The following is a 27,050-nucleotide window of genomic DNA, read 5'->3' as shown; positions in this document are numbered from 1 at the left end:
CACAAGGTCGCTTTTCGCTCCTTATGATCCGTTGCTTTATGTCTTATACACGATAGCGGTCGTCGCCAACACTGCTGGGAACCTGCCACTCTACCAGTTGTGGAAATGCCCGTTAGGGGGAAGAAAAGAAAGAGGGGGAAAGTTAAGTACACAACATTTTTGACTTTCATATATTTTGGCCATGCACAAGGCATGCATACCGAAGCACAGGTTACTATCACTATTTTCTGCTGCAGCTCATTTGTGACATAGGTAAACATAGATATGGGGAAATACATACAGATACAGTGGTTAGCGACCCTCATCAATACACAAACTCCACGTTATCTCCGGTAGTTGGATTTGAGGATTCGCCACCATCGACTTATTGTTCCCTTTCTCGCCTTTCTCTGGGCCCCTCTTTCCCATATATACTCACCATCCGGTGTTCCACAACTGTAGAAACAAAACTAACCATAAATGTACATACTGACAAGAGATCATAGCACCAAAGGTACGGGAAGGTTTCCAATAAACATATAATTCGACGTTGTAAAGCTACAAAGGACTGAAGGGAAAAGAAATTCCAGACCGCTACACATGTGTGGGCATGTGTACTATACCAAAGAAGGCAAATGTTAAAGAAAAAAGGTATAGCATCTTTCCTTTCCTCTTCCCATTCTTCGCATGTCTAACTACATAGTTACATTCGGACCGTTACGCTCTCCACTACTCAATTCCTTTCCTCCATAATCAAGACATTATTCATTCAACCACATCCCTATCGTCATTTCTTGGCCTCTGTCTTAATCTTTGGAAGCAGTTCCACAAGACGGATATCCTCCAGTCGACTCGCCTCAGATTCCATTACCTTCCGTTTCTTCCTATACGGTTTGCTGTCATTCGTGATTAACTGCATCGGGGACCAACCGCGGCGCGTGCTCATGTATGCCTGTCGTTGTCGCTGTGGAGCAATGCCCGTGAGATAAGCGGGTGGCGAGTGCTCCAGGGGAAGCCCCGGCGTCGGTGACGGGAGTTTTGTCGTTTCTTCTGCTTTGGCAACGGCTGTGGCCGAGTCACACGTGTCTGTGGGCCCCACTTGATCTGTAGTTTCGACTGCTAATGGTTCCACCTGGGAGTTGGTCGCTTGGATGCTGGGCAGACTGAACATGAACCCCAAGTACAAGGGGTTATGATTGGGTGGTCCTGCTACCATTGCCTTCCCCGCCTCCTGCAGCATTTTCTGCCGCTCGCGATTCTGCAGCATAGCTTGCACTAACGGACCGCCCCTTTCGTAATTGTACATCCCGGGGGCACGACAACTGGGGACGAGTTCAGCTCGCCCTGATGTGGGTGAGTTCAGTGCGCGGCGCATACGCAAGTGTCGCTCTTCAGCTCCCCGGGTCTCACAAAAATGGCGCCTGCCGCCTCGCACAGAGTCTAGCACATAATTATTGTTGCGCGCATCACGTGCCAGCAGTAAATTTTGCATACTGTTAAAATCAGATGGTGCAAGAGCGTTGACAAGGCGTACACCATTTCCGGGAGCGTAAAAGTCTACTCGCAGTGAATCCCTATTAACGGGGTCCGGTGCGTATTGACGGCCGAGTCGCTTGTGTCTGTAACCGGGGTGGTTGCCGGGAATGGTGTTGTCTCCGTAGGGGGTTGCATATTCGGACTTGTGAAATGCAATCGAAATGTTATCTCGTAATTCCCTCCCATCCAACATTTGCTCTTCAGGATGGGAGACACACAAAAAACGTTGGTTTTAATCGTCCCCTTCTCGCGCGCCTGCTTCCTACACGTTCCAGCGCTCCTGACCACTTTGCAGAGTTGCAGACAGGCGGTGGACTAATCATAACGGTGATAAAGGAAAGGAGAGGACGAGTAAAGAAGTGGATAAAGGCAGTGCGCGTGTGGGGGGAGGGGTGGGAAACAGCATGGAAGTAATGCAATCAAGCAAGTTAAATTAAATTGGGCAACAAAGGTTAAACAAGAAATAACATATTCATGTCAAGGAGGGGAACATATCCAGCACATCCCACATATATATATATGTATCCACAGACACCCCTGCATACACACACACACACCTCCACACCATACATACGCCCACAAGCGGGAGTACATGGAAGTAGTGCACTAAGAACGGTGTTCAATACGTTCATCCACTTTTGCTTTCCCAGACGTTAATCAGGACTTGGGGCACCCCACAGAATACCACATCAGTTCCCTACACACACACAAACACACGCGCACACATTCGTGAGACTATTTCGGAAAAAAAAATCATTCGCCTCTTGGAGCGGGTAGGCGTGCAAAAAAAAAAAACAACAGACCATCTGTTTAAGTTAAACAGGCATACGCGGCCAGTTAAAACATGACTTCCGCACCCTTTCCCTCACCTGTCGAAGATCTATACATCTACTAACTACCATCCCTCCGTCCTACTTACTTTCTTTTGTTTTTTTCCACGCCCCTATTCCTTAATCACACTTAAATGGAGCAACTCACAATTTTTTCTAATCCATTACCCCAACCAGCCAGGTGCTACACATACACCTCTACGCAACACAAACTAGTGTGCGTTAACTAAAAATATATATATTATTCATGTTTATCTGTATTCGTAAATAAAAATAATAATAATAATGAAAGAGGGTAAATAATGTGTTAGCTAACAAATAAAAGTAATTACGCTCCCAACTGACGGAGTGAAGGGAAGGCCAACATCTCCCCGTGCCCAAACAGTGAGGGTTTTGAGCCCATCATGCACTCTTTCACTTCTTTCAACTCACTGGCTGTGACGTTGCGAACAGCCGCTAGCACCTCTGAGGGATTTAAGTATTGTGTTGAGTTGGAAGCCTTGGCGTCAAGAGACAAACTTGTGCCCAGATAGTCACATATGTCGCGAGACGAATCCCAGCACTGACTTGTTAGTTCAACCGCAGCGCGGTGCTTGGCTGCTTCCAATAGTGCTGCATTATCAAATTTCACGTTCTGAATGCCCTTCATTGTCGCTTTAACCAGCGGCACAGCATTTTCTGGCGAGGTTATAGCGGTGAATCCCACAAGTCCAGCAGAGTGATACGGTAGGTAAAACGATCGCACACCGTCCAGCACGACATCTTGCTCGTAGCGTAAACTGTCGTGGATGACTATGTTGAACAGCTGTTGGTAAACAAGAGTGGCCACATAGCGCTGCAAGGACGTTTTGGAGCGACCAAACGCAAGATAACCGACTGCAATGGCGGTCTCGGTGTCCATATCTGGTTTCGTACACATTTCCTTTGGCCGGTCTTCGTGTTCGTGGAGTTCACCGCCGCTGTACTGGGAGTGTTCATTCGTGATGTCAAAAGCAGGTTTGCCCAGACCCTTGGCAAACGCGGCGTGGTGCGGGGCGTTGCTAGAATGCGGATATGGGTTGCTTTCATACTCGGCGACGAGTTCATCGTGCTCCATATTGACACCGGCAACAACGACACGATCTGGAGTTACATATCTGGCATACTGATCGAGCAAAGCCTTGCTTGTAATGCGCCCGTTACTCCACTCTGGAACGTGGCGGGGGTTACCCAGCGGCTCCTTGTAAAATGCAACGGTTTCAAGTTGTTGAATAGCATACTGCGCTGGGCGCTGCCAACGTAACTCCTTCAGGTTGTTATCAATTGTGTCCCGAAAGCGCTCCAAATCCGGTTCGTGGAATCTTGGAGCAGAAATCGCGGTGAATATTGTATCTTGTAAGAGGTTAAGATCAAACCGCTTCGCATCGCTTGTTGCACCGCTTGTATTACTCTTCCACATGTCAACACGAGCATCAAGTCGAAGCCCGATGTAGTACTTATCTTTCTCAAAGTGAGAGAACGAAGCACCAGTACTGCGAATACTGCGGTCCAGTTGGAAGAGTGAGTTATTGTAGTTGCTTGTCGTGAGTGCGGTATGCATCAGATGATGAAGGCCCGGACAGCCAACTGGATCGTAAGCAGGACCCGCAAGAATATAGGCACCGATTGACACCACAGGACCACCCCGCTGCTGCGTGATGATTCGGGTTCCATTAGGGAGTAGCGTCGTCTTCGCCTCACCAATGCCAGCTGACTGCGCAGCAGAACCGGCTGCCGCGGGAGTTGAGCGGCCAGTCGGTGACCACGACTCAGTCAGGGGTTTCTGACCAAAGTTGTACTGCGAGATTGACCGTGCATTCTTGGCAGTGACGGCGGGTATGGCAGCAGCAACGGCGCGTCGGTACATTTCCCTCCTCTTTTGTATTTCTTTTTTTTGTTTACTAGCGTGTAGTATCTGATTGTACTATGTTTCGATAAGAGCACACCGCCACAACTGGGTGTTACGCGATAGATGCCTTTTAAAATTGATATAGGGCAACTATCCAAAAAAAAAAGAGGGTTGCCATTTGGAAGTAAAGAGAAAATAAGACCGAAAAACAAACAGTGACACCTTTATAACGACATCTTTTTTTCAAACATACGGAAGTTGTGACCCCGTATCTTCCACTCGCACATGTGCTACTTCATGTCGCCAATTAATCTGAGCGGCGCCATATCCCCCCCCCCCCACACACACACACCAATGAAAAATATTGAGGGAACCACACTGAAACAAACTTCAAACAATATCGGGGTACGGGATCAATGAAATTTGTTCACAAGCACATGCTTCAACCTCCAATTTCCCTTTTCTTCCCTCTCTCTGTTACCGCAGAAGGGCTTAAGTGGGCACTATAAATGCTTGCACGTGCACGTGGTAGCCACCGTAGCGACAGCAAAACCAATGAGTAACCCAAGGCGTTGGAATAGGCAGAAGGTAACGAGCAGAGCAGAATAAATGACCACGGCTTGTAGTTCAGTGGAAGCATATCAAAAGTCTGTGGTGCCACACCATCGATGCTTGCATATCCCCCTTTCCCTCACTATCTCTCACGTCGTCTCTTCCCACAACCCCCCCCCCCCAAAAAGGACGCCATTTCTTCTAGGCTGCATTTTCCTCATGAGTCAACTGATGCAGGTCCACATTGACTTTCCTTCGTGCTCCACCTCTCAGTCGCGCGATGAAAAAGGTTCGATATATATGTATATATATATACATATATATTCATCGGGACGCCACGCACAGTAATGCGTAGATGCCTGGCAACGTCCTCATACGTCCGCCCCATTTTTGAGTTTCACTTGCGCTTATGTATCAAGTGAGACACATGTATTTCCTCTCTTAACATTTCCTTCCTTTTGCCTTCTCTATTGTCAACAGCCCATATACGTGTGGATTTGATTCAGATTCGGTATGCATTTGTTTTTTCTGTGTGTGTGTTTGCTTGCGTTTTGCGTTTCTTGCATTCGCAAAACGTGGGGCGCTTGTTGATGTGTAGATGCATATGTTTGCATATGCGAATGGCCCCGGTTATTAGTATCGTTTTGAGTAACCACAACAATTATAATAACGAAACGACAATAGTAGTAAAATATTAAATTATAGTAATAAAAATTATAGTAACGATAAACACATTTATAGTACCGGCGACAGTAATGATAATGGTAATATTTGTAATAAGAAAGACAACAAAGAGGCACACACACACACACAACATAACCAACTCAAAACCAGGGGAAAAGAAGGAGAGAAAGGAATGGGTGGCGGGTGGAGACAAACAATCAAACCACCGAGCGCAAAACCTTGTTATCCTTCTTTACCTCACGCCGTTACTTCATTATATTTTCCCTCTTCTTTTCTGTTGATATTTTGCTTTTCTGCTTATTTCACTTTGAACCGTACCGACGACCAACATAACCTGCCACCACCACCTCATCTTTACTAACCTTCCGCTCTCACGTCACACATACTTTCTCTCTCACACACACACGCACAAATACACGTAAAAAATATTTCTTACAATGGTGCAACAATAGGGGTGCACCCCACGACTACGAAAAAAAAAAGGTGAGCAAGGCAGCGCAAATGTCTTTCGGGGTCACACGTGCTGCTTACTTTCTTAGTTAAGCATATACTCTTGTATTCCATTTTCAGCTATTGCACGTGTACATCTGATGGCGCTGCGGTGCGGCAACCATCTTGTGATCACCTTTTCTTTCACATCCTTTTCCCGTCACTACTTCCTCACCCCGCAGCGCCCCAATTCATTATTCCTAGCTACAAGCTCACAAACAGGGGCCACACACGCGAAGAAACAGAGAAGCATAAGCACAGTAAGACACACTCCCCCTTCCCATTTCTCCCCTTCCCCCATCCAGAACAAACAAACATAAAACATTACCCAGCCAAATACCTACGTCAATGCCCGACAACTTTCCGAATTCTACGCTTATTTCGACCATTTTGTTCACCCTCCGGTAACTCGCCTCGTGAGCTGGCAATCACACGACCCTCTGCGTGTCCTCTTCCTCCTGCACTCATCTTCTTTGTCCTCGCGCACGGACACATATGCTCAAGAGTGGGAGAAACAAAGAGGGATGATGCTGCACCCCGCACGTTGATACGCATATATAGACGCAGTCAGGCATGCACCTGTGTTTAGGTACATTTTATTCGGAAAAATACAAATCATCATATTTATTTACATATATGCATACGTGCTTCTGACCTTATTGGTTAAACGAAAATGCAGAATACATATATATATATATATGTATATGTATATAACAATAACAATTAAGTAAGCAAAAACAGAACCGGTGGAGTCGCATGTGCACTTCTGTCAGACTCCTAATTTACCCCTTTCCCGATTCACATACGTCTTAAGTACTGTGCTCGCCCAGACACACTGCTTCCTCTTCTATTTTCGTTCCCTCTTTTTCGTTGCAGAGGGTTTCGAGGGGGTGGAGCGGGACCGCTTCGCAGCCGCTGTACTTCCTTTGGTCTTACCTTTCTTGGTATCCTCCTCCCCCTCTCCTACAGGAGCCGCTTCCTCTGCCTCTGCTGCATTCTCGGCGACCTCGCCAGTGTTTTCCTCACTGTCCTTAACACGGCGGCCCCGCCTTGCCTTTGTTTGCACCTTGTTCACCTCCGCACACGTTGAGGGAACGGGGTCTGATTTCTCACCCTCCTCTTTAGTGCCGCTCTCACAACTCTCTTTGTTTTCGCTCTCACCCTCCTCATTGTGTGGTACTTCCATACCATTCACTTGAACCTGTGGTAGCTCGGAGGGTATCTCAGGGGGGATATTTGACTCCGCTGGTGACGCTGCCTTGCTCGCTTCCGATATTTCGTCCGGAGCCGTTTTTGACTCGGCCGTAACGTTATCGACCGAGATATCCAAACCTCCTTCCGACATGGCAGAGGCAGTTGAGGAACGGTTCGATCCGGTAAATAGGTCATTGTCATCGCCACCGTTATCGCTATTGCTGTCTGTAACACCAATTTCTACCGTATGCATGGGCTTACGTCCTTGTTTTTCCGGTTCTAGTCGAGAAGGGGAAGAGTTCGAGACCCCACGTCCCCTGTCGCCACTCTCGCACTCCACGCCGCCGCTGAGGAACTTGCCACTTATCCTCGCTTTGCTGTTATTCCCACCACCAGAATGGGTAGAGCCACCAGCAGCAGCAACCGCATGTCCACTAAACGACTGCAAGTGTGGTGTTGGGGGTGAAGTGGGAGAACGGACTGACGGCTCCGCATCCCTCACCACCTCATCGTTCTTCCCGCTGTTCTCGCCGTGTCCACCCGAACGAAGACCTCGCGCGTCGTGGGCTGCCACAGAGGATCTTCTTTCTTTTTCGAGCAACGCCAGGCTAAGGTTCTGCCGCTGGGATTTCGTGAGAGCCCGTAATTCTGTAATTTTTGAGGCGATCAACTCGCGCAACTGCTGTTCAGTATAGTGTCGGTGCATGCAGTTGTTGCGGGAGCAGTAACCATGAATAACAAAGTGTGCGCACACCTGCTGATCAATGAGCTCCACTGGTTTGCTATTTTCTATATCCGAAGCCTTTGCCTTCAATATGAGCACTACACCACCCCGGCAATGTACATAGCGCGTGTCTCTTCTATTCGTAGGCACCGTGTGCTCCCGTGCCCAGGCAGTGCAACGTGGCCCCGGCATCGTGGCACAAACAAGTTCTCTGCCCCCTCTCACATAGTTTTCGTACACGTCCGGTGGTATGTTGGCAAGGGGCGGCAGTGGATCCGGTTCGCTGCGCGCATACGGCGACAACGACCAGTGAGCGTTTCCACCGCGACCGCCTCTGGCACCCCTGCCTAAACCTCGGCCACCTTTGCCGTACGCGGAGCCACCATACTGTATTGGTGGTGGCATGAGTCCAGCTCCACAAACCGGTTGGTTCATCATGTAATATGGTGTACCGTACGGCATAGGGACGGGTGGAGCCACCATTCCACGGTTGTCCATGGGCATATTCACGCCAGTACCCATCGGAGGCGGGACGCTGCCCATCAGGGATGGGTTGTTAAAACTCATCGGGGGAGGTTGATGTAGTGGCGACGGTTGAGAAAGCATTGCCGCCTGATGTTGCTGTTGCTGTTGCTGTTGTTGTTGCAAAATCATCAGCAGCAGTGCCTGGTTGGTAAGTGGAGTGGGAGTACTAACACCAGTATTCGGACTAGCACCATATGATCCTGTGGTACCCATGGTGTTGGTCAGCAGCGGTTGCGGAGCTGGGCCGGTAGAAGCCTGCGGAGCTAACTGCACCTCGGATGATACCTGCTTATTGGAATTGTAACACTTCTTCATGAGAAGGTCATGATCCTCCGCACATGCACGACGGAACTCATTAACAGCTTTAATTACGTCAGCTGGCGTCATGGCACCGCTAATGCGAGCGGCGGCAACGGGATCGTCGACAAGTTGAATGGGTTCATCAAACAGGCGAAAAGAGCGTGAAAGTTCGCGTGGACTTGCGTAGTTGAGCATGTGGACCGGTTGGTTCTCATTCTCATTTGGTACATGTGTCGGTACCCACAGTGTACATCCCTCCGCTACAAAAAGAAATATACTTCGGTTAGCTGCCATCTCTAAAATCTAAGCGGTACAAAGGTACAAACTCGGTGCTCCTGAGGATAACGTAAACGACGAAAGGAAATAAAAGACGACGATAAATGGGCAACAACGCCCCCAACAAAATAACAATATACCGCAAGAAATGAGCGGAGAGTAAAACAAGTTCCGCAATAACAAAAAAATTAGGTGGAACGATTAGTTGGCGTCACGCCAAGCAAAAGGTAATGAGGTTAACAAGCGCTACGCAACGGAGGGGGGGGGAAATAGCCACCTCACAAACATAGAAAAGGAAAGGAGGGGCGGAAGCGTAACGTCGGGCACGGCCGACGCAGTTTTGGTCATCAAAAGGAAGAAAATAAAAGGAAGAAATACGGCTGCAGAGGACCAACACCCCCTCCCCCTCAAGTGCAAGAACAAATCCATGCCAGTAGGAAATGAAGAGAGATACAAATCAAGAAATATCCCCTTCCACTTTTGTGATTTTCCCATCGCAGAGTAATCGCCACAACAGCCTCCGGTCCTCACACATGACGCACGGACAACAAACCTTTCGAATGATAGCAGCACCACCGATGAACAAGATGCCACAAATGAGAATGAATGTCAAAATCAGCACTCTACTACAGCCTCCACCCACGGTAAGTTGTTGGCAATCACATCACAATGAGATAAGGTAAGAGTCATTGAGGTATTGACAGGTGTTAGTGTTATAACCTCCAAAGACCATTATCACTGAACGTGGTGCCTCGACAGTCGGGGGAAGTAGCACAATGCTTGGCAGGGCACGGCTACAAGGAGGAATGTGACCTACTGCCACGCTTGTTGGCACTCGGCACCACAAGAGGGTCACCAGCGAAAGCCGAAACACTTCCAAACGCTGGTGGTGCGTGCAATCATACGACCCCATTACGTACATATGATCATGACAGAGCACGGCAACGTGACCAGTGAGAGGAATATCTGAACCCATTTGATCCTTAGATTCGGCACAACGTGTCTGCACACGCTGCCATGTGCCTCCAAGTGTATCAAAGACGTACAAGCGTAGGTTTGTGTCATATGCAGCGGGTGCAGTCCCTACACCCATATTTCCACGAAGGCCGCCCGGGTTTTCCCCATTGGTTATACCCTCTGAATCACGCAAACCGCCATACACGATAATGTAGCGTCCCTTGTGCTCAACCGCACTATGGTACGCCGCAGAGGGAGCATCGCACGGCTCTCCACAGTTCTCATCACAAGCGGCGAGTGGTTGCCGCAGCCGATCCGCCTGTTGCACTTCCCCCGAAGAAGAGGCCAATCTCCATGTCAGCTCCATCCCTTCGGCGTCAAACAACCCTTCGTATACATCCGCAAAACACCTGGCATCCCGCTGGAAGAGGTCCTTCCCCCCGAAGAGATAAAAACGACCCTGCATAACCGTTACGGTATGCCCAGATCGGGCTGGAACATCCGCCCCACATACTTTCACCTCATACCACGCATTTTGAATAGTGTGGTACATCCAAACATCCCGCAAGTGGTGGTAAAGGTTGTTACCGTAAAACACCAGCACAAAGCAGTTACCCCACGAAGCAGCAGCGTGACCGGTACGTGGTGGTGGAACACCTCGCCTCCCTTCCCTATGCGGCTCAACCAGGTCATACCACATGAATGGGCGTCCAGGAACACACGCATTGGCTCTTGTATGTCTTCCTTTCGCGTCCGAATTGGCACCATGCGGTTCCCTACAGCTCCCACTATCATTTCCTTCAATCTCCGCTCCAGCCTCGCACATACTACCAGGCTTCAGCTGAAACCGATAAAGAGTCCCAATAACTTCCCCTTCGGAGCCAAAGCCACCGAACAAGTAAATACTCCCATTCAGGAAGACAGAAGAGGCAAAGCAGCATCGTGGCGGCGGCAACGGAGTGTGTCCGCCTTCTTCTAATCGCTGCGACTCAAACTCACGGGGACTGGCGAGCAGAGGAGGTTGGACTTGGTCGCATCCATGCGCTAAATCTAAGGAAGGTAAAGGACCAAATACGCAGTGCCGCCACTCGTACTGCCTGGTGAGAAGCTCCGCAACGAGTTCGTTTAAACCATAGTAACGCGCTTCTTCCAACAGCCGTTGGCGCTCAATGGGGGGCAATTCAGCCAATCTACGTTGTCCTACCGAATACAGTTCTTGTGGCCGCCGCTGATGCCGGTGATGTTGCATATCTCCCTGTTGATCTTGTGGCGGTACCAGCGGGGAGGCTACTTCGTTTTCCACTAAGCATTGCTTCCGCTCTCGTAAAAGGAACAGTAGTTCACGGAATAACCATGGGTCACGGTCGAAGAAAACATATCCACATTCATCCTTCTGGACAGCGAATTGTTCATTACACAACACGTGAAAGAGGGTCACGTCAAACTGAAGAAACGTTTCTCGTTGTACATGAAATCGCATTCCACCCACGTTAAGTTTGAATATGGGGAAAGATGTTGACGACGATGCGAGCTCTGTGCGCCGCCGCACGGTGCGTTCCTGCTGTTCGATGCGATGACGCTTTTGCTGTAAGTTTCGAAGCACCTCGTGACTCGCACGAACACAACGTTTCATTGCATTCCTTATGTGCTCGTACTCATAAAGTAATACGTCGAGAGCGTGCCTCCCCTCACTTTCGGTTCCTTCGTCAGCAACTGAGTGAATCTCATTGTCAACGGGTCTCACGGCTTCTAGCCCACAGACGGGCCGCGATCCGTCGTTGGCACTCTCTTCAACTGCGACAGATAATAAATCGGAATATACATCATCAAACACTATGGGTGCACCGTGCTCGTCCATCAAGTCTGGTGCTTCATAAAAATGTGGCCGATCATTCATAACTTTTTTCCCCTTCCGAGGGCAGAGCCCCCTCTCCAAGTAAAAGAAAAATTTGTGATGTGCGCTATGTCATTGAAGGCAACAAGAATTTAAGGGCCTCTCAGGTACTGCAATGGCACCTTCACAGTTTTTCATCCTCAAGAACAGATAGCATTAGTAATAGGTTGTGTTCAACCACTCAACAATGAAGACTCCTAAAGGAGATGAGGAGGCACCATGGGAAACATCTCTACCACCCATCTAAGGGTGTCATAGTGACCGAGCAGCAATACACAAACATAACTGCGATGCATATATATATATATATATATTTGCAGAACGGGGGAAAAAAACGATACGGCTACCACGGCACATGAACAGCTGGGGTTAAAAAGAATCACTGCTCTCTACCGCATTTATTATCGTTTGTTCCTCTTCAACCTCTTGTAACTCCATCTGCAACCTCTGCTCCTGCAACTCTAGGGTTACACGGTTGAGTCTCTTTTCCTCAGCTTCCAAAGTTCGCAGTTGCTCCAATTTGGAGCTCCTATAAGCACGCTGCTTCTCCTCAAATTCCATAACATGCGGCATGCAGCTGCGTCCACAGCGCCGCAGCATCTGAAGTGTGTCTTTCATAGGCAGCTTCGAAAATGTTAAGTGATTGAACTCATAGTAGAGGCCGACGAGCGTATCTAGTTGTTGGTGGTGGTAATTCGCCAGTGCTTCATTATTTGATCTTTGAATTTCTTCTGTGCTTTGAACGTCTATGCCATTGGTGAGGGTGGGACAACGCTCTGCTGTGTTAGTCCCATTGCCCTCTCTATGCCCTTCAGTGCTCAGTGGAAGCCCATCCTCCAGATGAATTGTAGAGCCTGCCAGTGCATCTCCTGATGGGGTGATCTCGCCAAGTGCGGCAAGCACATCGTCATCACCATTCCGAGGTACTGACCCTGACTCCCGTTGCTTCTCGCTGCCTCTGCCTCTACGCTCCGCCAACACGATTTTTCTGGCGTCGTCTATTCCTTCCGGTGGATACATGAGTATGGGGTTACGTAAAATCATCGCGTGGAAGCGTGACAGACCCTTCTCGCTGTACACAACTTGTTTAAACCGTTCAATACCACGAATATCACGGTTTCTTTTCCTTTTCGCAGCCACCGGCGCTCCATCGGGGGCAACATCATCGAATGATTGGATCTGTTGACCTCCCTTCCCAGCCCCGCCTGGGCCCAATGTTGTCACGCCAACACCATTTGGATCCAAAGTGAAGGGTGGATAAGATATGTTGTCTCGATGCTTTAACATCCCCACCCGCTCCTTGTGTTCCTCGCGTCTCACCCACGATTGTGTTTCGTAGTTGATAGATGATTTTCTCCTCTCACAGTTCCGCCGCTTTCACCGTCTAAATTGTCCCTCAATTCGTGGAGGTGTCGTCAATGCCGTGTCCGGTATACTCCCACCACGGCCGGACAAGGAATGAGACGCCACAGAGAAAAGGGAAAAGAATTCAATTGTACAAAGTATTTGTGAAGAAATGATGTCCAGATCGACGAGACACGAGCGTAAAGGGAAAGTGCTGATATCACAGTGCTACCACAGATTAAGATTTCGCGCTAAAAACGGAATCAGTACCAGCAACGGTAACTACCCGCCATTGCGGTCACGGGACCGCCAGTAGAAGAGTAAACCTCATCCTTGGACCTGGATTGACATTTACCTCCACAGCTCTTTTCCTCCCACCAGGGAATTAAGTAATCCAACGCACCAAATCGCAATAAAGTGCACCGCCAAGTTTTCGAGGCGATCAACGCGCCGCTCGCTTATTTTATTTGCTTATTTCTGCATTATTAACCCTACAGTTCAAATCTTTCCGCTGCCTTCTTCCCACCAAACAGGTTGGCCCGCAGCTGCCGGAAGCTAAAGTCATCGCTTGGTGAACGATCTGCCTTCGAAAAATGGTAAGGATCCTCCTCCCAACGCTCATAGCGCCTTGCGTCGTTATATCCCGCGTCGTATGCCTCCAGCAGTTCCTCACGACGTGCTGCTCCACCAAAAGTCGGCGCGAACGCCAGCAACGCCTGCTTCCAAAAGGGAAAGTACGTGTTTGCGAGAAAGCCGTGTCTTCCAAAGTAGATGTTATGACGCGTTTGGTGTTTATTGTAAGGGTAACCACAGTATCCGTGAATATAAATATGTCTACAGTATTGGTCGAGTTCACTGCTAAGGGACATCATCGTCCCTCGCATGACATTATCCGCATCACGAAATATCATAGGCTTAGCAGTGTTAGGCGCCATAGAGGCTAAAATACACTGCGCGAGGTCACTCACATCTGTCCACTGGGCAACATGATGCCCAAAGTGTATCTGCTCCTTCGTCTGCTTCATGTAACCAGGGTCACGATTAGAAAAGCCAATGGTAAGAGCTAGACGCCCGCTAACAAGTTCCACCGCATTGCGAGGAAGGAGCAGGTTGATGAACTTGGTCAGTACCTCAATCCGCCTTTCTTCATCTGTTACCATAAAGCGGTTGTCTAAGATGGCGTCGCGCACCTTCTCAATGTTTACGGCGCGTGCACCGCAAGCAAGCGCCACAGCCGGAATGACGCCCGCCCCCGCCCCTAGCAAAAACGACTGCGCTAATAAGTCCGCCTTCTCCTGCTGGAGGTACAAGGCCACTCCTAACGAGTACGTCACAAGGAAACCGCAACCACCAAAACTTAATACTGCCTTGGGGGCCGGTTTCCCCACTTCCAACAGAACCGGTGTTTTGGCCCTAACTTTCTTCACCCACTCCCGCGGGTCAGTGGGGAGCGGCATCTCTTCCCTTCTTTTTTTTTTTAAAAATTCCTCCTTCCTTTGATAAACTCAATAAACTGACGCGCGTCACTGGGGTGGCACCTGTCCTCTTCTTCGACCTTGTTTCCAATAGCAAGCGCCTTTGAGTTTTTCCGGTACTCATTACAATGCATGCGTGTACGTTCCGCCATTGCGTCGGAGGAAGGAAACGAAAGGAGTGTAAGGTTAAAAAAAGTAGCGAAGATCAGCTGAACATACACAAATTAAGCTTCAAAAAGGCAAAGCCTGCACAGCATGTGCAGAAAGAAAGTGACAAGCTTTCGCACACACTGGAGCGTGTGTCACTGACGAAAACCGTTAATACCACCATTACTCTGCTCGATAGCATTGGTCGTATAGGTACACCGTACAGATAAAATCGTCAGCAGAGTGCTTCACGGAGTTCCTATAACCGCCCGCTCATTTCTGTTGTCAAGCAGTGTTCTTCGCCCTTACAATCCCCACAACCCCCTTCACTTACGGCTCAAACGATGCTGCCTTCGATCGTTTGTGAGGAACAACCTTACGCCCATCCGTCGAGTTGAGTCTTGGACGCTTCAGTAAACTATTTGCTGCTCCCCTTTTCTCTCCTTCTTCCTTCTCGGCATCCTCTACACCAATGCTTGGGCCCTTTATGAGCGAGCTATTGATGTAAGATGTTGTTAAATTTGCGTTTTTAATCGCAATAGCCGCATCGCGATTCCGCACCACGGCCCTCACAAACGAACGGCTAACTTCCCGTGGATCCACAAGAACTGCCACCGCGTCCAATGTAGACGTACACAACGTGGTAGGTTCAGAAGCTCGTTGCCTCTGTTGGGTGGAGGCTAACAAACTCTTTTGGTCGTGGGAACCGCTTTCCCCATGCTGAGTGGTTTCATTCTCTTCTCCAGTTTGCGGGAACGCCTCTGGTGCCTCGTGGCATGTGCCGAAATTGTCCAGCATGTTTCCCTCATCGTCAAATATGAACCGCTTTCCTAAACCAATCAACGGTGTTTCCCGCCGCCGCCGCTCCCGCCGCGCTACCCAGGACGGGTGAGGCAGCAAGTAGTTGTACCGTAACCCGAGTTGTTTACCTTTTTTTATGGCCTTCCGCATAACTAACTTTTCTGCAATGATATCAATGGGGTGTGGTCCCTGCTGATACCACTGCAGTTTCTCATCCATCAACTTGTGAGGTTTGAACTCCTCTTCCTGTAACCTCTTTTCGGCTTCCTGTTGCTCTTTCGATATGGTTAAATTCAGAAACTGTCGAATCTCCTTTCGTGTCATGCCATCTACCTTCAGACCACGCTGTTTAGCCTCTTCCAAGGTGCGTTCGTGTTTGCTCAAATGGGCGAGTGGGTCATTCGCACACTGGCTCTGCTGCGCACGCATCTTACGCTTTTCCGCCTCCTCCTGCTTTTTAGCCAATCGCTCTGCTTTCTTATCTGCCGCTGAGGAAAAGAGGTACGAATATGTGCAGCCTTCACCACTCCCAGCAGAGGCCATGGCTCCCAAGTCACCTGATTTGGGAAGTGAAACGCCACCTCCCTTCCGCAGGTCCTTCAGACTCACACCTGACATAAATCCGGACCACTCACGACGCCAAGCATTTTCACCTTTCTCCACTTTTGCGGCATAACGACGGCTGGTAGTTGCCGACGGTAAAGAAGTTCCCGCCATGAGGAAACTAACCACACACCACACACCACACACAACAAGCTTTGTTCTTTTCTCCGCTACCGTAAGCGTACAAAGACTGGTGCTGGTTGGCCCTTTCCTCTCTTGCTTCTTTTCAAAGAAATGTGAAGCGAAACGCAAAAAAAAAAAACAAACTAACTAACATGCTAGTAAGCTGTGAAGCAGAAAAGTAAGAATCCAACGGATTTGGCGCAGTGCCAATACAAGTAGCACTCTGTGTCTCACTTTATACTTTTCTCGACTCCAAAAATATAAAGTGAAAGGTTTCCCCCCTCTTTCCTACTTGTTACAGCTTATTCGCGTGGTAACCGAACTTCGCGCAACGGCTGCGTTGTCGGAAAGGAATTGAAAGATGAATACGGGTTCGAGCAAGGGAGAGAATTCCCTTGTCATACAACTTTGGGAAACGCAGCATAGAGAAGGGGGAAAAAAAAGGAAAAGGTGAACAAATTTAAACAAAAACGAAAGAGAAAAGGGAACGCGCGCCACCATGTATTTCATCTACATTGAACTTTTCTCCGCATGTACATGCGACAAAAAAAAAAAAAGAAGTTTCGGCCCCTCACTTATTTCGGCAACCGAGGTGGAAGCAAAAATGCACACAAAAAGAGCACGCGCAAACTTCTCACATGCTTTTTCATCAGCTTTTCTTCGAGCCTCAACTTCTCGTTCTTCCTGTCGCATGACCGCAAATAAACAAGAAAAAAACTCATGGCTAAAGAACATTCCTCTGCGGTGCATGACAGAGTAAAGTACCGTCACAAATAAGAAATAACAAGAAACAAAAAATTATCTATATATATTTTTATATTTATATATTAGAAAGCCATTACAAAAAAAAAACAAAGAAAACTACAAGCCTCAACGGAACCAAACACAAACCCGCTGGACTTCAGAGATATGGGCAAGAGAAAAAAACACAAAAAAAAGTAGCCCCATTTCCATTTTTCCACCGCGGACAGGCAAGTAAAAAAGCAAAAAAAAACAAGACTACAAACACATACTCTTTTTCTGTTTATTACAACTACCGGCTTTCTCTTTTTTAAAAAAACAAAAAGCAACAACGCAACAAAAAAACTATTTGGAAACAGTGATTGTGATTGCCGCTCTCCCTCCTTTCTTACTATGGAATTCAAAACACACTCACGGACTACCGACTTTCTCCTCATTCTCATTTGTTTTTTATTGCCGTAGTTTTCTCTTTTTGTTCAACCTTTACCTAACTAATCTAATCATCTGTATCTTTATATCTTCTTATTTTACCTCCTCCCGAAACATATTTTCGTTACTTTCACCGTTATCTGTCGGTTGCCGTTGCTTTCCTCTCTCTCTTTTTTTTTTTGATACTGACATGTCGACAGATGATATGCCGCTTCCATCCATTTATTTCACTTACCGGACCCACGCACATACACACAATCAAATATATTTTTCCTTCCCAACTTCTCCATGGCTTTACGCCTCAGTAGAGAGATGCGGGAGCACACACACACACAATTATAAATAAACAAATAATTATATATATGTGCTTGGAAGCAATCGCTAAAAACTGAAATAAAGGTAAGAGAAAGACAAGAAAAATGAGTTAGTATAAAAATGAGGCCTCGCCACACCACTCTTTCCCTCTCACTTTCTTCTTCACAAACTCACCCACAACTCACCAGCTCCAAATGCATGGGTTTCAAATGTGCAGTTAATTGAAAGTGCGCCAACTCATATTAAAGGAGGCGGGAAAAGTAAGGAACTAATAGCGAAGGTAACACCGAGGGACAGTTGGACGGAACGAACGACAAAGGGGAATGTCGATTGTAAGGGGGAGCAAATACCAAGTGGTACTACTTAGAATCAACAAGGGAAGAAAAAAAAACAGAAGAATACAGTGAAAGAAGAAAATATATGACTACGCCCCCCCCCCCCGACACACACACACACACACACACATGCACATATACTTCCCCCGGTTGCACGAACCCACGGGGTTCAGCAAAATCTTTATACACATTTACATTCCCTCTTTTTTCCCCTTCGCTATGATACAAGGCAGTCGCACACCCTGTTGTGTCCGTGCGCAGTTTGTATCCAACGAACCCATGCATGCACCCAACCTATCCCACTCATGCAAAACGTAGTTGAGAGGGGAAGGACTTAGGGAAATTGGCGTGGGGCTATTTGAGTTACTCGTAACAGCGGGTCGCTGCCACTTATAACCCACACTGTTGAGAGCTACAACGGGAGGTGGGTTTGTTGATCTAACACCAGAAAATGCAGAAGGAGAGTTGTACGCATCTGCTTCGGATTGGGCGCGCCTGGAAACGTGCGATGCGCTTCCTAGGGACCGCTGAGCGCTTCTACAGCCTTGTCCTCGTCTGAGCGCCCTCTCGAGTTCCTCACAAACACCAGGACTGAGATTGGTGCCTTGCTTCCTCACCACCATCAATTGCGTTGCTGACGCCGCAAGCTGCAGAAGTGCATCAGCACTGGCATCTGTTACAAAATTTCCACTAATATTGAGCTCCTTCAGCGCTGGGTGGGCCAACATCGATTTGCAAAGAAGCTGTGCGCCATTGTCACCGAATCTGTTATTACTGATGTCGAGGGTGATCATTTGGTCAAATTTCGATAGCAATGGCACGAGGGGTCGCAAATCATCGTCGGTTATGTGCATGTTGGCCAGCACGATCTTTAAGGTTCGCTTCCCCACTGCGATGCAACTCAGCGTGTTTAAGACTTGATCGTTCGGTTCAACGTTACAGTGGAAACAATTCTCTATGTAATCAAAAGGCAGTGTAGGGCCACTTGTAACTGAATTTGGTACCTGGTCGCGTTGCTGTGATGCGGTTGCGTAGCAGTGGAGCAAGCGACTTGCAAGTTGGGAGCAAACATCGTACTTCTTCAACTCGGGAGCAGTAAATCCGTACTCCTTCTCCGCTATGAGGCACATTACATCGCGAAGCATATCAGTGCCGTCATTATGGAAAATTTTTTCATACACTTCCTGGACCGCAAGTCGACGGGCGTTATTCCTACATTCCCTGGGATGGGGACCAAACGCCTCCTCATTTGAAATCTTAGGCTCTTTTGTGGAGGAGCCATGAATACCTTGGGTTATGTCCACCTCATCGGGAGCCGCGGGACCCTCAGTAGGTGTCACTTTTGTGGTTTGTGGTTTCAACTTGCTACTGCAAAAATGCAACGGGGAATACCTCTCCGTGTCTGTATGCCTGGAAGGAATACGGTGCTTGTTGCTACTCGTACTCAGTATTCCCTCGACAAGCGCAGCCGGCCGAGGTGAGTGTCCGCCGCCATTCGCATACATTGCGTGAGCATGTGCCTCAGCACCGCTGCGTGACTGTGCACTACCGTTTCCACTATCTAAACCATTATTGTTCTGTCCCATAACTTGGGAACCGATGCGATCAACTTGAGTAGCCGTGTGGTCGGGTGAGCGTCCAGGTGAAGTACTTGCACGTCTCTCCGGTGAGTGCGCACCCGAGACAAGACCGTGTTGCTCAAGCAGTATTTTTGCCTCCGTGTAGAGGTTCCGAAGCGTTTTCACCGCATCCGATACCATATCAGGGGTGAAGATACTAACTGAGTGCAGCATGCCAATGTCATCGCGAATAAGGCCGAGTAATACCTCCAGTGTTTCCTGGTACTTCAAACAAATACTGCGGTAGTCCACACCACCGTTGAGAAACATACACAAGTCGTTGGCAGCAAAAAACAAATTCCGCTCGGCACTTTGGTTGCTTCGACCACATGTCGAATAGAGTGAGGATGAGCGCTTCCGGCGATGCACATAATGTGGGTTGGACGCATCTTCAAAGAGAGTGGAACTTGTACTTTCTTCTCGACCGTACAATTCAATGATTTCGGTATTTCTCACAAACCCAGATGCCGATGTGCGTCCATCTACAAGCGTCTCCCCATATCCATTGATGCGATGCTCGTTTGGTTTCAACTGCTGTAGAAATGCGGCAAATTTGGCGTTGATGTTGGACACAAGGCGCTCCGCCCTGGATAACGTGTCAGTGGCGTTGTCTGGATATTCACCCATTTCAAAAACACAGCGTTCTAAAAAAGAAAGGATGGGGGACACACAAGCAAAACAACAAAACCTTTTAAAGTGTGCTCCTCGCTGATTTCTAATCTTCCTTCCTTCCCTTTCCTCCCTTTCTTTTTCTCCGCCGCTAACACGGTCCTAAATACACTCCTTAATAGCACACTGTGAGTCCACTTCGCCACGCTGGTTCCCGTAAGTTCCTTTTCTTCTTCAGACCTCCCGCGAGGGCGGAAAACAAAACCCCCTTCCCTCTCGCTGTGTGCGTGTCTGGTCGTATCTCCGAGGGTAAATGACCCTCCACCAGTCTCTTAATTATCACTAATACTTGCTCCCTTACCTCGTTGTGTCATCCACAAAACACACGCAAGGGGGAAAGTGGAGTGAGGTGAAATTAAAAAGAAAAAGGACATAAAAGAAGAGGGAGGGATTTTACCACACTGCAAAACACAACAACAACAACCCGAACGCACACACAAATGTGTTGTTTTTTTCTTCGCTCTTTTTCACTTTCTCCTCCCACGCCGAGGAGCTAAAATTGCAGGGAGGAAGATATAGTCACGGAATTGCTACAAGTCACCGGTGTGTAAGCCAGCGGAAGACGTTGAATTCAGGCAAAAAAAAAGGAAAAACAAACAGTAATAACCACAAAGGGATGAAGGAACTGATGAGTTCGCCAACATTGACAAAGACAGGAGGAGTGATGATGAAGAAACGAATACGGACTTAAGAAATGCAAAAAAGCGCAGTGACACATGTTTGTGGCCCAGCACCACAATCGGAACTCCGCCTTAAACAAGCAAAAACGACGATCATATCATCACCACCTAAATATTAGAAGAAAATCTAAAGAAAAAACAAAATGCAACAAGGCACGTTTGTCCCAACACAAATACACGAAGAAGCACTAACATCAGTACCCTATTGCAATCCAAATTGAAGTTCACTAACACACACACAGCAGAACGAAGAAATTATTGCGGAAACGGACATTGTGCGATTGCTATGAAGAAAAGAAAAAAAACAGCAAGTAAAAGGGACCAGCACACTCGATCGTGAGCAAGTGCGTTTCATGTGCTCCAGACCACACCACCCAGCACTTTTTGATAACCACATACAAGAAACACAACTACGAGCATTCATCCACTCGCATGCTACACACTATCGGACGTATGTACATATACACAACGTGAGAAAATAATTAAACAATACGCAAACACAAACATACAGGCATTACGCATATGTATCAAAAAAGGAAGGAATGAAACAACTAAAAAGAGGGCTCGGAAATACGTTGGACCTGGAGCATTTCTTTTTACTTCCCAACCTCCGCCATTAGTAAACCCCAACGTCTCTACGTTCAGTTTCCCCTCCAGTTTCCACATGCCCTTCGCTTCCTCCACATTTCTCCCTACCCCACTTCACTGGAATCCTTTTTTCCCCCTGTTTCGTTGCGGAGCCTCGATTCGCTCATGACGCATGGCACAATCTTGCCTTCTTTCTGTACATCACCCCCTCTCCCACCCCCGTTCCCAAAACACGCGCACAATATATATATATATATATATATATATTCACTTATTTATCCGTATACCTACAGTTTGTAACACACAGAGGCACCTCCCTGCACGATTTCACTCACCTGCGGTTACTTTTCTTCCTCCCCAGGCACTGGGGCATCGTCTATGCTGCCAGATAAATTAAGCATCTCGGACAACACCGACGAACGCATGAAAGAACTTCGTGGCCTCTCGTGAGTGTTTATCTGCGACCGCCTGCGCCGGCCCCTGCGATTATTCTCCTCAGCAAGCTCTGCATTTGCCTTCTTTAGTTCTTCCTCCCGCATACCAAACTCCCGTGCTAATCTACACTCATGTGCCTGCTGCATCTGAAGCTCTTTGCGAAGCCTCTCCCGCTCGGCCTCAGCTCGTTGACACTTCTGCCCGAGCATTTCATAACGTCGCTGGACCTCATTCGCCACCTTCTGTAATGCCTCGCCCCTGTTCTTTTTGCCGATAGCACTTCGGTCCTTCCTCCCACACAGCGAACATGGCTCTTCGGGGTGTGCGGGTGGCATCGCCGGCGGTTTCAAACACTGCTCGATGAAGCTGCTCGTGGAAAGGGCTTGCATGCGAAGCGCAATATGCATAAGCGATTCCGTAACATCATGAATCATATCCCGCAGAACCATCGGAGTCAGTTCAACGTCGGTTGGGGGGTTCCATTCGGGGTGCAGGTACGCGGCCATGTCAAAATCTTCAGCGTAAAGCGCATTTATTTCCTCAGCAGTGCAGTCCTTCACATCCATAGCAACCAGATCCTCCTTAGTGATGGGCCGCATCCGCCGGGTCGCTGCTGAAGAAGGTTGTCCGACTTCTGTGCATTGCGACGCCGTAACCACATCGGTAGTGAAGGTCCCCTCTTGCGCGTCAGCGTTATGAGTATTTTCCAAACCTCTGGGGGTGGTGGAATATGAATAAGCATGGGATTCGACGGCGTGACTTTTGTTCTCCACTTCATCATCTTTCAATTTATCGTCAGGCAATGCTGAAGCAGGAACGGGCTCCTGTAAGGAATTCCACTCGGCGAATACATCAAAAACACGCCGGCGATGTTTCTTTTCTACCTCGTAAGAACCAACGGCGGAAGCTATCATCGCCCACTTTGACGAGGCAACATTGACAGTGGACCTGTGTTTCGGCAAATCAACGTGGTCGTATAACGGTTGGCAGACCTTCTCAACGGTATCCATGGTTTTAGACAAGACGCTGATTAGACGATACGACTCTTCATATACTTTTTTCTCCGCTTCCTGATGTTCCTTCTGCTTCATAGTCGCTAAGCGAATTATGGGTGCCTCAGCTACTTTGGGTTCTGCTGCATTTGTCGAAGTGTGGTGGTACAGCGCGTCCATTCCTTTATTTGTCGACTCAGTGTAGCTTTCCTCTAGTTCCATAAGCATGCTTAAATGTAGGTCCGCCGAGTGCTTGTAAAACATGCTATCCTTTAGCATCAACCGCTCAATCAATGTATCATATTTTTGGGCCTTCTTTACATATTCATTGTTTACTTCTCGCAACGCTTGTACCTCACTTTGAGCTTTTTTCAACTGCTCCCGAAGCTCAAAGACCATTTCCACATCCTTGCTTGAGGCAGAAGCAAGTTCACGCCGCATCATAAGCTCTTGACGTGCGCGATCCTTACAGTAGCTCACTAATGCGAAGCAGCTCGATGAAAGGTCGTTAATAACAATTCGGAGGGAATCAAGAAGCGCACCGCGCTCTATGCAGAAGCTTCCCACTTGCCGAGATAATTCGGCGAGCCCTATATCGATTGTTTTCATAACCCTTTCCGCAGACTGAATGTACTGCGCATGTGCATCGTCAGAAGACTTAAGTGGACATACATTGGTGAACTTCTCTGAGGAGCCAACAGCCCCTAAGCCGGCAGGTTTGCCGTCGTCTAGCTCTTCTGGGATCAGCAGGAGCGCAAGTTCCTTGTCTGCAAGCACCTCAAGATCCCCCGACCCTTCCTCAAGCATACGGTCCAGGGTATCAGCAAGCAGATAAACCTGCGCTCTGCCCGTTGCATTGGCTGCAGGAAACATCAGCGTCTTCTCTGGCACGCTGCTGCTTGGTTCCCGTTTTGCCAAGTGTGGGTGCTGAAGAAGCCTAGTACCCGGAAGTGTTGGTTGGTGAATAGAAACCCAAAACTCTGGTGGAATGCGAGACGAATGAAGTGATGTGATGCGCTCCGTTATGCCGCGGCGCGCCGCACTTATTCGGGAAGCGCTTCTCCCCGGCCACTGCTGCTGAACCTTCTCATATTCTTTGCTCACGGAAAGCACGGCATCTAGTGCAGAGAACACGGGTTTGTGGGACGGGTGCAGTTTAAGGTCACAACCGTGTCCATACGGGTCTCCTTGGGTGTTAGTTTCAATAAGGTCACCACCAACCACTGCAACACTGGGACGACGTTTGGACGCAGCGTAAGCAACCACCTGGTCAACGATACTCTGATCATCACCTGCGGCGGTGGAGAGCGTTAGTGTCACAGATGCAGGAATTTTCGCGGAAAAATTATCCTCCGATGCAGTGAGTATCCCGGGTAATGCCTGCTTTTGCAGTGGTGACAAGTCCCCCTTCGGGCTTGCCGTAAAACTACATCGAGAGGGTGGTGGTGCCGAAAGATGGGAGTGGTAATAACCCGGCGGGGCCCGCGAAAATGGGGTACCCTCGCACGAAGCGGGGTGCACCTCCCGCGGTGTTGATTCATCGTTTTTCTGCTGCTTACAGTACATCTTAGCTTCCATCATCTTTTCCACAAAAGGCGGCTCTAAGCGACTCACTTGCTTGGAAAGCGCATTAACTGCGTTGCTAGGTAACAGTTCGTCGAACTCCTCTATCGCTTGCTTGGAACGGCATTTCAGTAGCTGTCGTTTGCGGTCGCGAAAATGACCTTTGCACAGCAACCTGTGGATCGTCTGTGCGGTGATGCGGTCGTCAAGTACAGGTTCATTTTGCGACTTGGTTGCCTCTTTCCATTCTGTCACATCCGGTAATGTAGACGGGATGCAGGGAAGGTGCCTGGTTAGCAGCGCTACAGTTTCATCCTGCACTGCTTGCATCGAAACGTCAACAACATCGGATCGTTGTTCCCCGCGTTGCTTTCGTGAAGACGACTGAACTGAATACTGCCTCTCCGCCGGCAACGGTTCGTAGCGGAGCTCGAGCCGTCTCATTATTGGGTCCATCGTCTCAGGTGCTGTCGCCTGTTTAACAGCAAACATAGATTCCTTGTGTCGGGGTTTCCCGCCGTCGGTGGGTGCACTATTTCCACTCGATTTTGGGCCTTCAAAACGTTTCACCGCCGAAGCCCAGGCACTGGCACTTAACGTTGCTGAGGACTGCATCGATTCATTAGCTAGGTGCTGCACCGGCGTTGGATCCCCACTGTCCGACTTGGAACTAGGCATCGTTGAGTGTGTACGGACCTTGCGGCACCACCTCCCCACCGATGAACTATTCTAAGGATAGATACAAAGATACACACAGAGACACAGATACGTATATATATATATATATATATATATATACCTTTAAAGAAATTTACTTATATATATATATATGAGTTGATTCTTGTAAGCGGTGCGTTTGTTGCTATCTCGAAGAGGTCGCGCACCTGCCCTTTACGGTCACGGGAAGAAGGAAAATCAGTTAGAAAATAAAATAGAGAAAGAAAATTGAGTGAAAAAGCAACTTTCGGCCTCGGGAATCATGACTAAAGGACACGACAACATTAGGGGGTAGGGTAAAGACCCAATCGAAACAGAAGAGATAAAACGTTTCGGGAGAAAACACCAAGAGTAATAACGAACGCCAATCGAGAGTGTTGCTAGAACAATGGAGGTGTACCACTACCACAATGCGTTACGTCAATTGCCGTAATGAGTTCCCATCCTTCTTGATTCAAACATGAAGGAACGCGGACACGCGGGGTTTTCAGCACCTACACGTGTAATTACGTATCACGCTGGACCCTCAGCGAACGGACGTCCCCCCTCCTACAAACTCTCGCATACGCCGCGCTGCATCTTCGAGTGGGGGGTTGTCTGACGGCCTCTTCTGCACATCAGTTCCGAACGATGTGATCTGAATAGCCAATGATGGCTGAAAGACATACGTCATGGGATCAGAAATGTAACTGTCTTGTGCCGCCGGATCTTCCGTCACGACGCTACAAATATGGGTGTCCACTTGCCACGTCATCGGCAGTGTGTGCTCAAGGCACCTCTTTGCAGCGACGTGGTGAAGAACGTAAGCTGTCAGCTCACGATGTCCGCTGTATGCATGCCGAACGCCCACATCAACAAAGGGTCTTGGCGGTTTCCCACTAGCGAGCAGGTCGAGTCCACCAAGATGCACGATTCCCCAATCGCTCGGAACACGCGGCCAAACTTCTCTCAAAAGTCGGGGAAACTTGTGGTGGAACTCAACATCGTCTTCCAGAATCAATGCACACTGATGACGCTTCTCAACAACAGTTTCCCATATCTTTCTGTGGCCCAACGCACAACCGATAGCACCGGGAGTTAAATCCATACCAAACAACTTTTCCTCAAGCGGCAACAGGAACCGTTGGTATCCAACGTCTGTTACAAGGCCGTTTCGATGAAGCGCTTCCACATCTAGCGCCTGCCCATCAACACCACTCACACGGGTAACCTTCGCCGGTGGTCGAAGAAACGTCTCTAACTTCGCCCGGGACAGCTGCTGCTGTACGTGTGCCCAGCGGTCCTGGCGGCGGTCAAGGTTAAGAACATAACAAGCGTCAAATACACTAAACCACTTCACGGAACGGCAAAACATTTGCTGAGAGGACAAGTGTTGTGCCACCAGGAACGGCACTCCCACCTTTCCTTTGTTTATATATACAACGAGGAGCGGTCTGGTGTCCTTCACATTGAAGTAAATCGAAGAGAAAGTGCATGTGAGTAATTTTTCGGGGCACCAACAGCCACAAACAACAGAGAAATCGAGTTCACGTGGCCGACGATAATTATTTGCATAATGTGCTTCTCTTTGTTGCTTGTCAATTTTACAGAACCCCCACATTAATTGATGGTTATTAAAACCCGTTAAGTGATTAACCGCAGGGAGGTCGTGGGGACGTGGTAGCAGG

The 27,050-nt window shown here is 48.4% G+C and overlaps 10 protein-coding genes across 10 annotated transcripts, besides 12 other annotated features; all 10 read right to left on the bottom strand.

Moving 5' to 3' along the window:
* Positions 1 to 766: 766 nt before the first annotated feature.
* Tb11.02.1490 (hypothetical protein, conserved) lies at positions 767 to 1,708 on the bottom strand (the record flags this gene model as incomplete). The annotated part of the gene is made up of 1 exon (XM_823385.1): positions 767 to 1,708. One exon carries the CDS (start codon positions 1,706 to 1,708, stop codon positions 767 to 769), a length of 942 nt encoding a protein of 313 aa, XP_828478.1.
* Positions 1,709 to 2,021: 313 nt separating this feature from the next.
* Positions 2,022 to 2,096: a microsatellite.
* Positions 2,097 to 2,609: 513 nt separating this feature from the next.
* Positions 2,610 to 2,632: a sequence feature (AT_rich).
* A 41-nt stretch (positions 2,633 to 2,673) lies between these two features.
* On the bottom strand, positions 2,674 to 4,230 carry Tb11.02.1480 (mitochondrial processing peptidase subunit alpha; the record flags this gene model as incomplete). Its single annotated transcript, XM_823384.1, has 1 exon — positions 2,674 to 4,230. The coding sequence occupies one exon, from the start codon at positions 4,228 to 4,230 to the stop codon at positions 2,674 to 2,676; it is 1,557 nt and encodes a 518-aa protein (XP_828477.1).
* An 828-nt stretch (positions 4,231 to 5,058) lies between these two features.
* Positions 5,059 to 5,088: a microsatellite.
* Positions 5,089 to 5,451: 363 nt separating this feature from the next.
* Positions 5,452 to 5,483: a sequence feature (AT_rich).
* Positions 5,484 to 6,617: 1,134 nt separating this feature from the next.
* Positions 6,618 to 6,650: a microsatellite.
* A 134-nt stretch (positions 6,651 to 6,784) lies between these two features.
* On the bottom strand, positions 6,785 to 8,974 carry Tb11.02.1470 (hypothetical protein, conserved; the record flags this gene model as incomplete). Its single annotated transcript, XM_823383.1, has 1 exon — positions 6,785 to 8,974. The coding sequence occupies one exon, from the start codon at positions 8,972 to 8,974 to the stop codon at positions 6,785 to 6,787; it is 2,190 nt and encodes a 729-aa protein (XP_828476.1).
* Positions 8,472 to 8,500: a microsatellite.
* Positions 8,975 to 9,620: 646 nt separating the features above from the next.
* On the bottom strand, positions 9,621 to 11,810 carry Tb11.02.1460 (hypothetical protein, conserved; the record flags this gene model as incomplete). The annotated part of the gene is made up of 1 exon (XM_823382.1): positions 9,621 to 11,810. One exon carries the CDS (start codon positions 11,808 to 11,810, stop codon positions 9,621 to 9,623), a length of 2,190 nt encoding a protein of 729 aa, XP_828475.1.
* Positions 11,811 to 12,101: 291 nt separating this feature from the next.
* Positions 12,102 to 12,121: a microsatellite.
* A 55-nt stretch (positions 12,122 to 12,176) lies between these two features.
* Tb11.02.1450 (hypothetical protein, conserved) lies at positions 12,177 to 13,094 on the bottom strand (the record flags this gene model as incomplete). Its single annotated transcript, XM_823381.1, has 1 exon — positions 12,177 to 13,094. One exon carries the CDS (start codon positions 13,092 to 13,094, stop codon positions 12,177 to 12,179), a length of 918 nt encoding a protein of 305 aa, XP_828474.1.
* Positions 13,095 to 13,642: 548 nt separating this feature from the next.
* On the bottom strand, positions 13,643 to 14,608 carry Tb11.02.1440 (hypothetical protein, conserved; the record flags this gene model as incomplete). Its single annotated transcript, XM_823380.1, has 1 exon — positions 13,643 to 14,608. One exon carries the CDS (start codon positions 14,606 to 14,608, stop codon positions 13,643 to 13,645), a length of 966 nt encoding a protein of 321 aa, XP_828473.1.
* A 495-nt stretch (positions 14,609 to 15,103) lies between these two features.
* Tb11.02.1430 (hypothetical protein, conserved) lies at positions 15,104 to 16,291 on the bottom strand (the record flags this gene model as incomplete). Its single annotated transcript, XM_823379.1, has 1 exon — positions 15,104 to 16,291. One exon carries the CDS (start codon positions 16,289 to 16,291, stop codon positions 15,104 to 15,106), a length of 1,188 nt encoding a protein of 395 aa, XP_828472.1.
* Positions 16,292 to 17,092: 801 nt separating this feature from the next.
* Positions 17,093 to 17,130: a sequence feature (AT_rich).
* A 674-nt stretch (positions 17,131 to 17,804) lies between these two features.
* Positions 17,805 to 17,834: a sequence feature (AT_rich).
* A 393-nt stretch (positions 17,835 to 18,227) lies between these two features.
* Positions 18,228 to 18,261: a microsatellite.
* Positions 18,262 to 18,311: 50 nt separating this feature from the next.
* On the bottom strand, positions 18,312 to 20,366 carry Tb11.02.1420 (hypothetical protein, conserved; the record flags this gene model as incomplete). Its single annotated transcript, XM_823378.1, has 1 exon — positions 18,312 to 20,366. One exon carries the CDS (start codon positions 20,364 to 20,366, stop codon positions 18,312 to 18,314), a length of 2,055 nt encoding a protein of 684 aa, XP_828471.1.
* A 1,551-nt stretch (positions 20,367 to 21,917) lies between these two features.
* Positions 21,918 to 21,943: a microsatellite.
* Positions 21,944 to 22,017: 74 nt separating this feature from the next.
* On the bottom strand, positions 22,018 to 25,344 carry Tb11.02.1410 (hypothetical protein, conserved; the record flags this gene model as incomplete). The annotated part of the gene is made up of 1 exon (XM_823377.1): positions 22,018 to 25,344. One exon carries the CDS (start codon positions 25,342 to 25,344, stop codon positions 22,018 to 22,020), a length of 3,327 nt encoding a protein of 1,108 aa, XP_828470.1.
* A 57-nt stretch (positions 25,345 to 25,401) lies between these two features.
* Positions 25,402 to 25,497: a microsatellite.
* A 412-nt stretch (positions 25,498 to 25,909) lies between these two features.
* Positions 25,910 to 26,983, bottom strand: Tb11.02.1400 (uncharacterized protein; the record flags this gene model as incomplete). Its single annotated transcript, XM_823376.1, has 1 exon — positions 25,910 to 26,983. The coding sequence occupies one exon, from the start codon at positions 26,981 to 26,983 to the stop codon at positions 25,910 to 25,912; it is 1,074 nt and encodes a 357-aa protein (XP_828469.1).
* Positions 26,984 to 27,050: the final 67 nt, after the last annotated feature.

Source organism: Trypanosoma brucei (genome assembly GCF_000002445.2).
Source record: "Trypanosoma brucei brucei TREU927 chromosome 11 chr11_scaffold01 genomic scaffold, whole genome shotgun sequence".
In the NCBI taxonomy this organism is placed as follows: Eukaryota; Euglenozoa; class Kinetoplastea; order Trypanosomatida; family Trypanosomatidae; genus Trypanosoma; species Trypanosoma brucei.
This window is presented reverse-complemented; position numbering and strand designations above follow the sequence as displayed.